The following is a 15935-nucleotide window of genomic DNA, read 5'->3' as shown; positions in this document are numbered from 1 at the left end:
CAGCAGGAGAGTCCAGCACCTGCCCACAGCCGCATGAGCATGTGGGATGGTGATGACGGACCAGCTGCAGGTCAGAGCGCCGGCTGTCCCCGCTGTTGGATTCAAGCGGTACTACACAGAGGGGACACAAAGCAGAATGCCTGGCCCACCCCGCGCCCCACAACTCCTGGGGTCTAAGGTGCTCCCTCCCCCAGAGTCAGAGCGCTGCCCTGTATCCCTGGCCATAAAGTCAGTGCGTCACATTTCTGTGACTTTGCCTTTCTTCCGATCACCCAGGCCTTCCATCCAGGTGAGGTCAGGTGTGAGTGGGATCAGGGCATTTTTACACCTTGGCCTGCGATGGCCACCATGAGGGCACTCAGCCACGTGGTCCCTGCCTTCGTGGTGTAGAGTCCTGCCAATCAACAAGAGGCTCCAGGGGGCTGAGCTAGAATTAAGTTTAAGCCCCCAGACCCCGTTTTGGCCATTCCCACTGAGGGATGGTCAGAGCAGAATCTCGAACGTTCTAAACAGGCCTACGTAATCCCTTATCATCCTGACCTTTACTAGGGAAAGGTTGGCTGGCAGAGAGGAGGGAGGAGGTGAGAAGGGCGGAGTGGAAATCTTTGAGGCTGTCCCACCTCCTGGCAATACCGTGGCACAGTGGGTAAGAATCCGCCTGCCAATGCAGGGGACATGGGTTCGAGCCCTGGTCCAGGAAGATCCCACATGCCGCGGAGCAACTAAGCCCATGCGCCACAACTACTGAGCCCGCGTGCCACAACTACTGAAGCCCATGCGCCTAGGGCCCGTGCTCCTCAACAAGATAAGCCACCACAATGAGAAGCCTGCACACCGCAACGAAGAGTAGCCCCTGCTCGCCTTTGACTAGGGCCTTGACTAGGGCCCTTGCTGCATGGCCAGTGGCAACTGTGAAGGGATGGGAAAGCCAAACACAGGACACAGGGTAGTTTCAAAGGTGACAGAGTCAGCTGATGGGACGAGGACAGTGGGGCTGCAACCTGAGAATGTGGCGGCAGCCATTGGGCCCCGCTGGCAGCCCAGAGAGAGGCCCCATTGTGCCCGGAGTGGCCCAGGCCCAGCAAGGAGGTCTCCTGCACTGCAGGACGAGCACACAGATGTGTTTCTCACAGCCCCACGAGGCTGCACCAGTAGCTTGATTTCAGGGGTTACACCAGGGACCTCCCTGTGGGCATACCTGTGAGGGACCCAGAGACCAGTGGTGTGTTCGTCTGTGGAGCTGGGACCCAAAGTCTGCAGGCTGAAGTGTCCCCAGGGTAGACCAGACCACTGGGACGTTGGCAGCAGCCCAGTGACCCTGCTGGGCTTCAGCTTAGCTGACCCTTGGGGGAACCTCGCAGGAGGGAGCTACACTGAGCTGGGGACTTTGCTTCAGGCGGCAGAATGGGGGGTGAAGTTTCCCCCTGCAAACAGGGACACCGGGTCAGGGTGGCTGCAGGCAGATGGGCTGTTTCATTGGAATTACCAGGTCGCCTGGCGTTTCCTCATCAGTCGCGGGATGTCAGGCTGAGCGACAAGGCCAGTGTCTGGCTCAGCGTTATGGCTGGTCCCAGGCCCAGCGCTTTAGCCAGGAGTTGGCGCTGCTGACCCCGCGCCGCCTCTGGGTCCAGTGGTCACCGCCGTCGCCGAAGGCGCGACTCTCAGGCTCCCTGCCGGGCTTCGTGCCTCTCCTGCCCTGCGGGGACCGGACGAGGTGAGCCCCCGCCTGGGACGGGCACGCTGCGAGCGGGGCGCTTCATCCTGGCTCTTTCCTTGGTGGGGGGGGGGGACCGCGACCAGCGTGAAGCGCGCGGGGCGGGGTGGGGGGGTGGTCACCAGCCATCTCTCGCGGGCCGCGGTGGGGGAGGGGTGCGGGGACGCGGAGGAGCTTGGGGAGGCGGGACTTAGAGACGGGGGATGGGCAGGGGGTGCTCCGCGGGTTGGGGGGTGCGGGGGTGGGGAGTGGAGAGTGAAGAGCCCAGGGCCACGGGCCCAGCAAGCAGCACGCAAGCCACCCTCCTCCGCGGCCGTTCCCCGGGCAGCGGGCCATTACTAGCAGTCATGCCGCGGGCGCCTTGACCTGCTTGGTGGCAAGACCAGCCACCGAAACTGCTCAGGATCAGGAGCCGGTCAGCCTGCAGTCTGGGCACAATGGGAGAGTTTTCAGAGACTGCTTCAGGTCCATGGCAACACCTCTCCCCAAGCCTTTCTTTTAAAGGGCAGGCATCCCTTGCATGCACATTTCATTGGAGAAACGATCACATATTTATGCGGCTATTTTCTGTCTCCACTCACTGAGCTCCATGAGGGCTGGGATTCTGTCCCTGCTACTCAGGGGTGAGTCTTCACAGCTTGATTATTTGCATAGGTACTGCCTTATTGCTTAAGAAGCAGTTAGATTCCTAAACCCCTTTTCACATTCCAGGAAGTGGCACGGGGTGACTGGCAGCATCCTGGGAGGCTGTTCTCTGCAAACAGGGATTCCAGGAAGGGGACAGCAGGCACAGTTGGAGGTGGGTCTACTGCATCCAGTAAGCTGACCCTCCCCACTCCTGTCCATCTTTGGCTCCCAAAATATTGGCAGCCAGGTCTATATGCTCCAGGCAGGAGACTGGAAGACTCTTCCCAGGGAGCATGACCAACTCAAGAGGAAAGACCTAGGGATATGGATGGAGGTTCCCCAAATAACAGCCTCCCCAGAATCAAGCTCAAATCTGACGAGCCCCACTCACAAACAGCCATCTGGCCTACCATTCCTCGTCACCAGCAGACACACATAACCTGACCTCTCAGAGAGCTTCTTCCTGGAAGACAGAGCCAAAAGAAACAGGAAGAAGAACCCAGAGCACAGCGACTGAGCAGGAGCATAGCACTTCGCGTCTGCAGACCAGTGAGGACCATCCCCCTGGAAGATGAGGCAAAAAGAGACCCTCCCCTTTCTAAAAAGAAACATTTGTACAGAAGAAAGGGCTCCTGGAAATGAACACTATGACAGCAGAAACGAAAGCCTCAATGGAAGAAATCACACAGAGTGTCACCGGGTTGACGTGCCTTATAACAAAATAGCTCCAACCGAGGAGGTCAACGGAAGCAATTGCTGGTCAATGGACCAGCAATCTTGGTTCCGCGATAGTAAGCAAAGACTAGCAAACTACAGCTTTAAGCTTAAGCATAAAGCAGAGTTTATTTAAGCATAGGTACACTCTCAGAGAAGGAGAGAGAGAGAGAGAAAGAGAGAGAGAGAGAAAGCGGGCTGTTTCTGAGAGCGGGCTGTTTCAGCGAAGTGAAGCAAGACCAAAGCAAAGTTTATCAAAGCAAAGGTACACTCTCAGAGAGAGAGAGAGTGGGCTGTTTCTGTGAATTGAAAGCAGCATTTCCATACAGGCTTAAGGGTGCTTTTAAGGAGCATTTTGCAGGGAGGCGGGGGCGAGTGACAGGGGATCATTATTTGATCGACAGTCCCGAGCTATGTAACAAGTTTACTGCTGCGCAGGCTCTCATCCTTCAATCGCTAAGAAACGCCCACGGGGGCGGGGGGCAAAACCATACATAGATTTTATTATAATGAGTTTGGGTTTACTATAGGTTATACACCTGTCTGGTCTGGGCATGCGCAGCCCAGGGAAGTTCCCTTGTGTTACTGTGCCCCTCTTTAACAGGATAAGCTGCCCACCATATGACCATAGTTTCCACTGTTCTGGGTGGGGTCAGGGGAGAGTCCCCAGATGGTTGGGTGTGACTTGATTGCTCCTTCTGGTCTTTCTCACCACTGTCACCTTCTTGCTGCTAATGTCAGGGAGGGTCTCCAGATGGTTGGGTGTGACTCGATTGCTTCTGCTTGTCTTTCTCGCCACTGTCACCTTCTTGCTGCTAATGTCTAACTACCTAACAAAAGGAGAGCACAAACATAAAGATGGAAAGCAGGAGAGAACACATGTGAGCATTCAAGGGCCAGGCTCAAAGTCTGACAGCCTAAATTAAGGACTTTAGGAAGAGGTAAGAGTAAACCCTCAAGAGTTTGCTTAGGGATGAGTCATCAGTAGAAACAATTGATTAGTGAAATAATCAATGACATCATTTACCAGGATTGAAGGACAGGAGTTTCTAGACTGAGGGCCCTTTGAGAGCCCAACACAGTAAGTAACAATCGAGGCACATGGAAGCACCACGTTGTGAAACTTCAGGAGAAGATCTTAAAAACTTCCAGGGAGGAAAATGTCCCCACTGCTTGTAAAGGATTATAAATTAGAATGGCTGTGGATTTCTTCACAACACTCCTAGGAGGGAGGAGAAAGGGAGCAATGCCTTCAGAGTTTGAAGGAAGAGGATTCTGACCTAGAATTCTATGTCCAGCCAAACTACAAATCAAGTATGAGGGCAAAATGAAGACATTTTCAGCTTTGCAATATCTTTAAAAAAATGATCTCCCAGACACCTCTTTTCAGCTTCACCAAAACAGGAAAGTGAATCCAAGAACAAGAATATATGGCTGAGGAGAGCAACACAGGGAGAGAGAAGGGCTCCTCCTGGAGAAGGAGGAACACCCCAAACCGAAAGACTACCTGCCCAGCCTGGAGCTAATTCCCCTCCCTGACTACCCTCACCCCACAGGGAACAGGTGGCCACGGAAAGTCCACGGAGGCACTGGTGCGCCGTGGTTTGGAGCAGTAGGACCCAAGTGTGGCTGAGAAGGAATGATGTGCCCTAACTGGGTTTACAGGGAAGCCTGAGGACCCTTTTAGCAGAAGGCAGGAGCTTTCTAATACCTGCAAGGCAGTAGGGGAGACCTGCCGGAACTAGAGGAATTCTCCAGAAATGCCTGCAGGCTTGAATATGTCTTCCTCTCCTGGGGCCGGAGGGGGAGGGAGGGACGTAAGACTTGTTTCTCCCTTTACTGTTTATCTTGAACTTTGTACTTTATGTGTGTTGCATCCTGTGTTTGTAGACTTGTGACTGTGTATACACACACACACACACACACACACACACACACAAAAGTGTCGTCGCCTGGAGGCTTTCTCCCCGTCCCGCCCTGACATCTCAGCACTCACCGTCCACGCGCTCCACCGGGTCGGGAGGTGACGGCGCTCGCCTCCGCGTCTGAAGCTAGAAGGAGGCGCCTCCTCCGCCTTCTGGTCGCCGTCCCCACGTCTCCTTAGGAAGGGGACACAACCCGACTGGCCAGCCGGCCGCCCCGATTCTCCCTCGGTGGGGACGCTTGCCCACACCGGCAACGGGGGATACTCACGGACCCTTCCGCACTCGCCGTCGCCCTCTCCGGCGGCCCTCCGCCACCATCCTAGGGCGTGGGCCAGACCCATAGGGGCAGCCCCAGGCCCAACCCAGAGGGGTGCGCGGAGCCAAGGGGGGCCGACGCGGGGGACGGCCTTGCCCCACGCCCCTTGCTCCACCTCCGGTCCCGCCTTCCGCCCCGCCCCGGGCCCCCTTCCTCCTCTGGCCCCAACCCGCGCCCCCATCCACCTCCGGCCCCGCCCCGCGGCCCCGCCCCGCGGCCCCGCCCCGAGCCCCCGCCCCGCCCCGCCCCGCGGCCCCGCCCCAAGCCCCAAGCCCCCGTCCACCTCTGGCCCCGCCTTCTGCCCCGCCCCGCGCCCCGAGCCCCCTTCAAACTCCGGCCCCGCCCCGCGTCCCGGGCCAACTTCGTGTCTCTTCCCGGCTTTCCGATCCTCCGAGCGGCGGGGACGCGCGGGAACTGCCCGGGACGGCGCGATGCAGTCGAGTGGCCGTCAGGCGGAGACCCCGGGCCGCGGCCCGCGGGTGCTGGTGGTGGGCGGTGGCATCGCGGGGCTGGGCGCGGCGCAGAGGCTCTGCTGCCACCCGGCCTTCCCGCACCTGCGGGTTCTGGAGGCCACGGCCCGCGCCGGTGGCCGCATCCGCTCGGAGCGCAGCTTCGGTAACAGCCCTCCCGGAACTCCTTCCCGGAACTCCTTCGCGGAACCCCTTCCCAGAGCCCAATCCGTGCCGCCAGAGCTCTGTCGTGTCCTGGCTCGGCCTGCGTCCGGGGTTAAGCGACCCGGAACCCTTATCTGGCCCCTTGAGTGAATCCTCGCACTGCTTCAGTTAATTAACCGAAGTTCACTGGTCCCCGAAACTCAGCTGCCCGCATGAGCAGGGCCGGCCTCTGCCGTGCGTGGGGAACCCGTGGCTCTGCACAGTTGCCCCCGGTTCTGGCCCCGCAGGGAGCTCCCCCTCCAGCCTCCAGGTCGCCCCTCCCGGGTGTTCCCCTTAAACTAGGTCTGATGGGCCCTGCCGGGAGAGTCTGTGGTCCTCAGGGACCGTGTGGGCCTCTGGCTGATTTTCAGAGCATACATGGGAAGGGCGGGGCTCGGTGTACAGAAGAAGGGCCCAGGGGAGGGAGCCTCAAGGTGGCCTCTCCTGCTCCCTCCCAGGTGGTGTGGTGGAGGTGGGCGCTCACTGGATCCATGGGCCCTCGCAGGGCAACCCCGTCTTCCAGCTGGCTGCCAAGTACGGGCTGCTGGGGGAGAAGGCATTGTCGGAGGAGAACCAGCTGATCGAGACCGGGGGTCACGTGGGCCTGCCCTCTGTGTCCTATGCCAGCTCCGGGGGCAGTGTGAGCCTTGAGCTGGTGGCGGAGATGGCCAGACTGTTCTACAGTCTCATAGACCAGACCAGGGAGTTCCTGCACGCGGCTGAGACCCCCGCACCCAGCGTCGGGGAGTACCTCAAGAAGGAGATCTGCCAGCACATGGCCGGCTGGACGGAGGAGGAGGAGACCAAGAGGCTCAAGCTGGCCATCCTGAACAACTTGTTCAACGTGGAGTGCTGTGTGAGTGGCACCCACAGCATGGACCTGGTGGCCCTCGCACCTTTCGGGGAGTACACTGTGCTGCCAGGGTTGGACTGCACCTTTCCTGGGTATGTGCGTGCCCCACCCACCCAGGCAGTCCTCCATGTACCCAGGCCCCTCCGTGCCTCCCAGGGGTCCCCCCATGCACCCCAAGTACCCTCCATGCACCCCAGGGGTCCCTACCCGTACCTCAGGCCTCTGGCAGGCAGGGGATGGGTGGGAGAGACGGGGCTGTTTGTCTTCCCTGTTTTAGGGAGATTGGTCATTTATTGCCCTAGTTTTGCTCACTTATGAAAAAGAAAAGAATTGTTCACAAAAACAAGTGATTAAAAGAAGGAAATGCATCTTGTAATGCTTTGTTCCTCCCACGTTTAGGAGGCCTTCTGCTTGTAAGCACTGTGCGGGGGCTTCGACCTCAGAGATGGGCAGACAGGCCCTCCTCTGTGTCGGTGTGGCCGTTCCCCCATGGGGCACTCACAAAACTCTCCAGGACTGCCCTGCACAGGGAGGGCACTGGGACCAGGCAGATGCCCAGAACAAGAGCCCTGGGCTTGGTGAGGAGGGACCTGCTCTCCACCATTACCTGGGGAGCTTTGCATCCCTTTGCTCATTTAATCCTCCCATGAGACCCCCTCCCTCCCTGCTTTCCTCCCTGGCTGAGCCAGGCCCCCAGGCCAAGACCACAGCCCCTTGCAGCTCCTTGATCTGGTGTGAGCTTGGAGGGCTTGTTTCAGAGACTCACCTCCAGGGCCTGGTCCTAACCACGGGACACCTCTGTCTCTCCCAGGGGCTACCAAGGACTCACAGACCGCATCATGGCCTCCTTGCCCAAGGACGTGATGGTTTTTAACAAGCCAGTGAAGACCATTCACTGGAATGGGTCCTTCGAGGAAGCTTCCGCTCCTGGGGAGACGTTTCCGGTGCTGGTGGAATGTGAGGATGGAAGCTGCTTCCCAGCGCATCACGTGGTCGTCACCGTGCCATTAGGTAAAGCCCCTCCAGTTCCCATCCCAGGGGCCCCTGGCCTCTGGCTTTCTTCACCCTCATTGGCTCTGGGGCGTTTGTTGGCTGCTAAGCTCACATTTTCATTCTGAGTTTGGGATAGAGTTACTCGGTTGTGCTTTGTAGCAGTCGAGTGCTTTGGAATAAAGTTTCACAGGAAGAGAAAACGCAGGGCAGCAAGTGTCTTTCTCCTTTTGGAGGTAATTTATGGAAAGGTTGGGAGGTTCACCAAACTGCTTCCTTAGTGGTGGAGAGGGCGTGAAAGCCGGGTCTCAAGTTTAGGTCCTGGTGGTAATCGAGGAAGGAGTCGTGCGTATAATCCTATTTAATTCCAGATCTGATGCTTTAGACGCAAGTCTTGGAGTAGGAGCGGCAGTTGGGTAAAAGGTGGAGATGGTTGAACGCAAGTCCGTGCCTGCTCATCTCATTTACTCCTGCGGCAGCCGGGGACACATCTGCCCCATCCCCATTTGACAAATGCGAACAGAGATAAGTCACTTAATTGCCCAAGTTCACAAAGCTAGCAGGTGCCAGAGTGGATGGAAGATGAAGGGCAAGAATCTCCCCCCAGCCGCCCCCACCCCCATCCCCACCCCAAGGGCGGTGTCCGCATGTCCCGCCTGTCGCCTCGCAGAGAGTTGGGTATGGATAAGCTTGCTCAGTGCCCGGCTCCTTTTTCCCGCGATGGAATCACGCCAGACATGTTAGCACAGTGTTCTGCCGCTCCTTCGTTTTCGAATCAGCACAGACAGGTCTATCACGGTGTTTTTTCTTTTACATGGACGGCCTTGTTCATGCACAGCTGTGGCGCGTGGTCACTGAAGCTGCTGCAGTCAGGAGGTGCGTCACTACGGCTGTGCGGTCGCTGTTCACAGGGGGCCAGGCACCTGTCCCGTTTGTTCTTTACAGCCACACTGTGTTTTCTCGTATGTAGGTGTCGTTACTTGATATTGATGCAAATTTAGATGGTCTTCACTTGTTCTGTTGCACACAGTGTTGTACACATGTGTGTTTAAAAACACTCGTGGGCACATATGTGTAGGATCAATTCCAGTAGCAGGGACTACTGAGTTGAAGCTCTGCACCGAGAGGGCGGCCGTGGAGGGACGGTCCCCTCTGTGGATGCTCACGGCTGGTGCCTTGTTTCCTGTGGGGTTGTTCGTCCTTTTCTTGCAGACCTGCGAGGTTGGCTCGTGCTGCGAATGTTTCATCTCTTCGCGGTTTGACTTTGGGCTGAACCTGCTTAATTTTCAGGTGGCTTCTGGGTAAAGCCGGTATGTCTCGCTGCCCCTCCAGGCTAACCCTGGGCAGACTGAGAGGCAGAAGGCTCAGGAGGGAGAACTGTCCCCACAGAGGAGTCTGGGGGCCATGCGACCCGTTCCTGCCTGGCCAGGTGTTCATGGGGCCTGTTGTGTCCCTCCACTGAGGTGCCGGCCAGGATTCCCGATGGCCAGCCGGTGTGGGTCCCAGACGCCTCTTTCTCTGACTCCTGTGACGGGGTCAGGGTGCCTTCCCGTGGCTGTCAGTTCTGGTTTAAGCGATTGACGTGGTGTAAACCGAGTCTACTTATGAATTCCAGGTTTTCTTAAAGAACGTCTGGACACCTTCTTTGAGCCGCCACTGCCCACCGAGAAGGCGGAAGCGATCAGGAAAATCGGCTTTGGGACCAACAATAAAATCTTCCTGGAGTTTGAGGAGCCTTTCTGGCAGCCAGACTGCCAGCACATCCAGGTGGTGTGGAGGGACACGTCGCCCCTGGAGGACGCCGTCCCCAAGTTGCAAGATGCCTGGTTCAAGAAGCTTATCGGCTTTTGGGTCCTGCCCTCCTTCGGGTACGTGCTCTTCCCGGGTTTCTCCGGGAAAGCCTGGTGTGAGCTCTGCATGGGGTCCAGCGCGATGTCGATTCTCTGTGCGTTGTTTCTGGAGGGTTTGAATGGGTAGGGATCCCGAGGGCACCTAAAATGGTGAGACAGACACCCTGGGCCCACCCCTTGCAGGGACAGATGGAGACCCACTGTGTGCAGCTTGTCAGCATCTCTTGGGACCTGGAACGTGCAATAAATACTAGAAGTTGTTTTCCTTGTAAGAGACACACTTTGCTCATTTACGAGAAAGTGTCTGCCAGATACCCAGGCCCGAATGCCCCGGTAGCCGAGCCAGGGTCCGCATGGTGTGCCCCGTCCCCTCCGGCCCGTCACACGGGGTATTAGAAAGACACGCACCCGAGGGTCAGGACTTGATACAGTTAGTGACTCGCTGCCTCACGGGACACTGCAGTGGTGGGGCGTTTCCCAGTGCGCGTGGGCAGCAGGGAAGCCACCGGCTCTGTCATAGGTTCTGTTGAGTCCCCGACTGCGCTGGCGGTGGCCGTCCCCACCGGCGCTCAGTGGTGGAGACAGAAGGAACCGTCTTAGTGCCCCGAGAGCTCTGACCTTGCAGACCCCGTGTCGAGGGGCCCTGGGAGTTCGCGGCCACACTGGCGGAGCCACTGGCCCTGGTGGAGGCCGTCTGGGTGTCGCGGGTCCGGTCCCAGCGCTGCTTCTCTCCCGCAGGACCAGCCAGGTGCTCTGCGGCTTCATTGCGGGGCTCGAGTCTGAGTTCATGGAGACGCTGTCGGACGAGGACGTGCTCCTGTCTCTGACACAGGTGCTCCGCAGGGTGACAGGTACTGACTGCAGGGGCCATGCCGCCTCCTGCCCTGGTGGCTGGGCTCTGACAGGAACCAAGCCTCTCACCAGAGAGGAACTGGGTTCAGCCCTGAGTGTCCGGGGACTGTCCTTCCCGTTAGTGCGTCACTAAGAGCTCTTGTCTTTGAGGGACACTTCCCACTTCTCTTTTCTAAAATCTGCCACCAAGATGAACGCAGTTGTCCCTAATCAGAGCTCCACAGACAAGACGCTGAGGCTTGGGAAAGGCGGCGGTGCCTGTCGGGGGCTCTGCTTCCAGGGCCTCCTGAGGGCAGCCCCTTACTAACACCCTCTGGGCCTTGGTTTTCTCCCGGGCGGCGTCTCTCACTTTCAGCTGCTAAGTCCTGAAGGTGAGAGGCTCCTTGTTTTTTTTTTTTTTGTTTGTTTGTTTTTTTTAAATTAATCAATTAATTTACTTTTGGCTGCATTGGGTCTTCGTTGCTGCGCACAGGCTTTCTCTAGTTGCGGCGAGCGGGGACTACTCTTCATTGCGGTGCGCGGGCTTCTCACTGCAGTGGCTTCTCTTGATGCGGAGCACGGGCTCTAGGCACGTGGGCTTCAGTAGTTGTGGTACGCGGGCTCATTAGTTGTGGCACGCGGGCTCATTAGTTGTGGCACGCGGGCTTAGTTGCTCGCGGCATGTGGGATCTTCCCAGACCAGGGCTCGAACCCGTGTCCCCTGCATTGGCAGGCGGATTCTTAACCACTGCGCCACCAGGGAAGTCCCAGAGGCTCCTTGTTAATGCGAGTGTCTCTTGATCTAGGGAACCCCCGGCTCCCCGCGCCCAGGAGTGTGCTGAGGTCCCGCTGGCACAGTGCCCCGTACACCCGGGGCTCCTACAGCTACGTGGCCGTGGGCAGCTCCGGGGACGACCTGGACCTGCTGGCCCAGCCCCTCCCTGCAGACGGCAGGGGTGCCCAGGTAGGACGCAGCTGCCTGGCGAGGGCACCGGGGTCCCGCTGAAGGCCCAGGGCCCGGGACAGGCCCCACGAAGGCCAGGGCTGCTGGGTGCGATCAAGTGGGGGGCTGGGACCCCGAGACTCAGAGTCCATTTTCTTTTTGAAACTAACAGTAATTTTAAAATGTGTTATTTTGATCAGAATTATACATACGTGTGGCTTAAAGCGTCAGAGGATTCTATGGTGCTGGCTAACAAATTAAAATAAAAACAAAATACAGCATTCTGGTTGGGGGCATGCCGTTGCCCCTTCCCAGACTGTTCTTCAGGCTGATTCTGATCTCTAAATAACAGGCTTATGCTACCACTGTTTTAAAGCCATTTTATAAAATCGAAGTATAGTTGATTTACAATGTTGTGTTAGTTTCAGGTGTACAGCAACGTGAGTCAGATACACACACACACACACACACACACACACATATTTTTTCTCAGGTTCTTTTCCATTATAGTGCTACCACTGTTTACAAAACATCTAATTGTGTAAAACTTTAAATGTTACAAAGGTTGGCAGAACCTTTGGGTTCCTGTCTCCAGCTTCGCAGCTGTCTGTTCCTGGTGTCTCACTGCCCCGGCCTCACCCATGCCTGTTACTAGGCATGTCCCACAGGTGATGTCATTTTATTTGCAGATATTTTAGTGTTGCGTCTCTAAAAGATCAAGGACACAGCGCTGTTATCACACTTAAAAATTCACAATAATTGCTCCACATCATCCAACATTCTGTGTTCAGTTTTCTAAGTGCCTTTTTTTTCTTTGGCCACGCCTCGAGGCACGTGGGATCTTAGTTCCCCGACCAGGGATCGAACCTGTGCCACCTGCACTGGAAGCGCCGAGTCTTAACCACCGGACCGCCAGGGAAGTCCCTCTAAGTGCTCTTTGATTTTTCAGTTTTAAGAATTACTGATTGAATTCTGACCATGGCACATAAAGTTTTAGCTTTCTTGCACTCATCTGCCCACCCAGCCCTCAGACCTCTCCCCACCCTCCAAGGTGTGATGCAGTAATTTTGCTAAGACTGCTACTCACTGTTCACACATCCTGTTTGCTGTGGGCACTCTCCACACCTGAGCTGGCGAGGGTGCCTTGGTTTCTTTTCCAGCGGTGGAAACAACCACTTCTCTGGGCCGATGGGTTCTGTAGGTGGGCACCGTGGGACGGTTGTTTCTGCCCCATGACATCTGGGGTCTCAGCTGGGAAGATGACGGGCTTGGGGTGACTCAGGGCTGGGGCTGGGGTCATCTGAGGCTGCTTCTCTCACGTCTGCCCTGAGCATGGCTGGGACGCTGGCTGGAGCACCCGCCCCAGGCCTCTCCATGTGGCTTGGGCTTCCTCACAGAGCGGTGGCTGTCACGCTGCCTTGTGGCCGCCTGGGGCTCCAGCACAGGCCTTCCGGGGAGGGGCAGCTGCATTGCTCCAGTGACGGAGCTGGGAAGCCAGGAAGCACCACTCCTGCCACACCTGCTGGACAAAGTGGTCAGGAGCCCGCCCAGACTCAAGGGGCGGGGCACAGACCGCACTTCCTACGGGAGGAGTGTCCAAGGATTCACAGCCGTGTGAAAGCCTCACGTTGGGTGTAAATGCCAGTTGGAGAGCCACGTCCCTTAGGGTTTTGAAGACGTTCTCCAGTGTTGCTGCTGGAAGCCTGAGGCCGTTCTGATGCCTTTCTTCCCTGTGTCACCTGGTTTTCAAATCTCTGAGGAAGCCTGAACGAGCAAGAAACCCCACCCTCACGGGCCCACTCCGAGCCCAGCGGACGCTGCACTCTGGCGCATATTCACTCGTCTGGGATGCTCTTCAATTATCTCATCATGTTTTGTTTTTTCCTTTTTCTTTTTCTGGATTTCTGGTTGGATGGTGGGCTTCTGAGTTGGCCCTTGAATCTTCTTATCTTTTTCCTGCTGATTTCCGTCTTTTTGGTTTTTCGCTCTGTGTTTGGGGAGGAGCGTGTGGGGCTTGTGGCTGACCCCTGGCACCTACCCTAAGCCCAGCCTTCTTTGCAGCTCCAGGTCCTGTTTGCAGGGGAAGCCACACACCGGACGTTTTACTCCACCACGCACGGGGCTCTGCTGTCCGGCTGGAGGGAGGCTGACCGGCTCATTGCTCTGTGGGATTCGCAGGCACAGCGGCCTGAGCCCGGCTCTGAGCTTGGCTCTGCTCCCCGGGTTCCCGGGTCCCCAGGAGGCTGGCCCCACCCTTTCCTTTGATGGGCAAGGTTCAGTCAGGCTTGGGATTTGGGATGTTAATGTCACTGGGGTCAGCTCCCTCCTTTCCCAAGTCGCCGGAGTCCGGCCAGGGCTGAGCTTGAGCTGAGCGCGAAGTCTTCCTGGAGAAGGGAGATGCGGGATGCCGCTGATGCGGTTGGAAGAACATAAAGTGTGTAAAAGCGTCCTTTGTCCAGAGTTGTCCTTACGCGTCGGAGCTGCAGCGTGGGTTGCTCTGCCCTCGTCGTGCCCCGGGCTCCGGTCACTGCAGGGCCCTGTGCCCCCAGCACGTGGCCCGCCTACCCCGGCCACCCTGGACCCTGGGTGTGTTCACGGGTCCCTGAATTCTCGTTGCTGGTGGCAGCAGAGCCAGTGGACCTCCCCATTGTTCAGGCACTGGCTGCCCTACGGTCTGGGCGAGGGCCAGGGAGTGTGAGAAAGGAGTGCGCGGGGGAGGGGCGCCCCGTTCTGACCCGAGGGCCCAGGGCTTTCTGGAGGAGGTGTACAGTGAGGCCTGAAGGGTGCAGAGGAGTGGGTGCCCTGGGCGGCATTGCGGTGAGCGTGTGAGGGTGCCCTGGGCGGCGCTGGGGTGAGCGTGTCAGGGTATCCTGGGCAGTGATGGGATAAATGTGGGGAGCGTGTAGGGGGCCTGGGTGCTGTGCTCAGCTTCTCCCATCTTCCCTCGCTGCATCCTCAGAGTCCCAGGGAATGGGCTGCACGGCCCCCATCTCACAGCTGAGGAAAGGACAGAGGCCTCAGGTGAGGGTGGCAATGGCCAGTCTCACGGCTGCCACGGCAGAGCTTGGGCATCTTTCCCGGACCGTCCCGCGGAGGCGGTGCAGCTGGAGGCTAGCCTGTGGAGGGAGGGAGGCGCAGGAGCTGCAGAGGCCGGGACTCCATGTGGCAGGCATGGGGCCCACTGGCCTGGCACCCACCGGCCTGGCACCCACCTCGAGGTCAGTGGCTGCTGACCCTCCTCAGACCTTGGGCTGCTTCGGGTTGAGGCCCTGGCTCCCTGGAGAAGCATATCATGCCTGGAGAACTGCCTCTGGGCTTCTCTTCAGCCCCAAGTGGCCAGGCTCTGCACCGTGGTGCCAGACACGCCCTCCGCCCTCCAGCCTGGCACCTTCTCATCGACTTCTCATCTTGGGTCAAATTGCCCTCCCAGGGACCTTCCCTCTGCCCCCAGAGGTCTGTCTGTGTGTCCACTGCTTTGTGTCCCTGGAGTTGTCTCACTTGGGGCACCTGCCTGTCAGACAGCTGTGAGAGAAATCTGGGCTTCAGGAAGGTTTTTATTTTCGTTCTTTGGTCCTAGGGCCATGGAAGAACACAGCGTGCATCAGGCACAGAGTTCTGTGTTGTTGACGTCTCAGGTTTCATGAGTCTGGGTGCAGGACTCAGGCTGTCTGGGCTGGCTCAGGAGGGGTGCTGGGAGGCCTGTCAGGAGGCCCAGGTGGTCTCAGTCAGCCACCTGGAGGGCTTGTCTTAGCCCCAGGAACCATTAGCCCTGAGTATTAGGAGGTTTAAGGCCATCAAGATGACAGTAATGATATCTTTGTGCTGAGAATCTGAGCATCTTTGGAGTTTTAGGAGCTTGTTTAAAAAATTCCATTAGGGCTTCCCTGGTGGCGCAGTTGTTAAGAATCGGCCTGCCAATGCTGGGGACGTGGGTTTGAGCCCTGGTCCGGGAAGATCCCACATGTCACAGAGCAGCTGAGCCTGTGTGCCACAACTATTGAGCCTGTGCTCTAGAGCCCGCGAGCCACAACTACTGAGCCCATGTGCCACAACTACTGAAGCCCACACGCCTAGAGCCCGTGCTCCACAACAAGAGAAGCCACTGCAATGAGAGGCCCGTGCACCACAATGAAGAGTAGCCCCCGCTAGCCGCAACTAGAGAAAGCCTGCACACAGCAACGAGGACCCAACGCAGACCAAAAAAAAAAAAAAAAAATTCCATTAGCGTCATACTCTTGTAACTCGAAAGTGCAGTGAGTAGTTGCTCAGACTTGCGATATAAAGTTAAAATCTGGTGGCCTAGTGGTTAGGACTCTGGGCTTCCACTGCCATGACCCAGGTTCAACCCCTGGTTGCACAACTCAGATCCTGCAAGCCATGCGGCGTGGCCAAAAAAAAAAAAAAAAGTTAAAATCTGACTACATTTATACAGAGTATTGGAACAGTGAAGGGAATTTTGAGGCTCTTTGTACTAATAGGCTTAATTTAGCAGAACTGCAGTCAGTTTTTGCAAAGGGTT

The 15935-nt window shown here is 57.3% G+C and overlaps 1 protein-coding gene and 1 long non-coding RNA gene across 2 annotated transcripts; one reads left to right on the top strand and one right to left on the bottom strand.

Annotated features, from left to right (window-relative positions):
- The first annotated feature begins 5625 nt into the window (after window positions 1–5625).
- PAOX (polyamine oxidase) lies at window positions 5626–13865 on the top strand. The gene is made up of 7 exons (XM_059900399.1): window positions 5626–5911; window positions 6408–6894; window positions 7614–7813; window positions 9408–9660; window positions 10381–10493; window positions 11280–11437; window positions 13478–13865. Exons 1-7 carry the CDS (start codon window positions 5728–5730, stop codon window positions 13679–13681), a joined length of 1599 nt encoding a protein of 532 aa, XP_059756382.1. The 5' UTR covers window positions 5626–5727; the 3' UTR covers window positions 13682–13865.
- On the bottom strand, window positions 11783–12863 carry LOC132350863 (uncharacterized). The gene is made up of 2 exons (XR_009498030.1): window positions 12504–12863; window positions 11783–12124 (listed from the first exon to the last, which is right to left on the bottom strand). It is a non-coding gene; the product is annotated as an uncharacterized LOC132350863 (long non-coding RNA).
- Window positions 13866–15935: the final 2070 nt, after the last annotated feature.

The sequence above is a fragment of the Balaenoptera ricei genome, chromosome 16 (assembly GCF_028023285.1).
Source record: "Balaenoptera ricei isolate mBalRic1 chromosome 16, mBalRic1.hap2, whole genome shotgun sequence".
In the NCBI taxonomy this organism is placed as follows: domain Eukaryota; kingdom Metazoa; phylum Chordata; class Mammalia; order Artiodactyla; family Balaenopteridae; genus Balaenoptera; species Balaenoptera ricei.
Note: the sequence above shows the minus strand (reverse complement) of the source record. Positions and strands in the feature narration are given on the sequence as shown.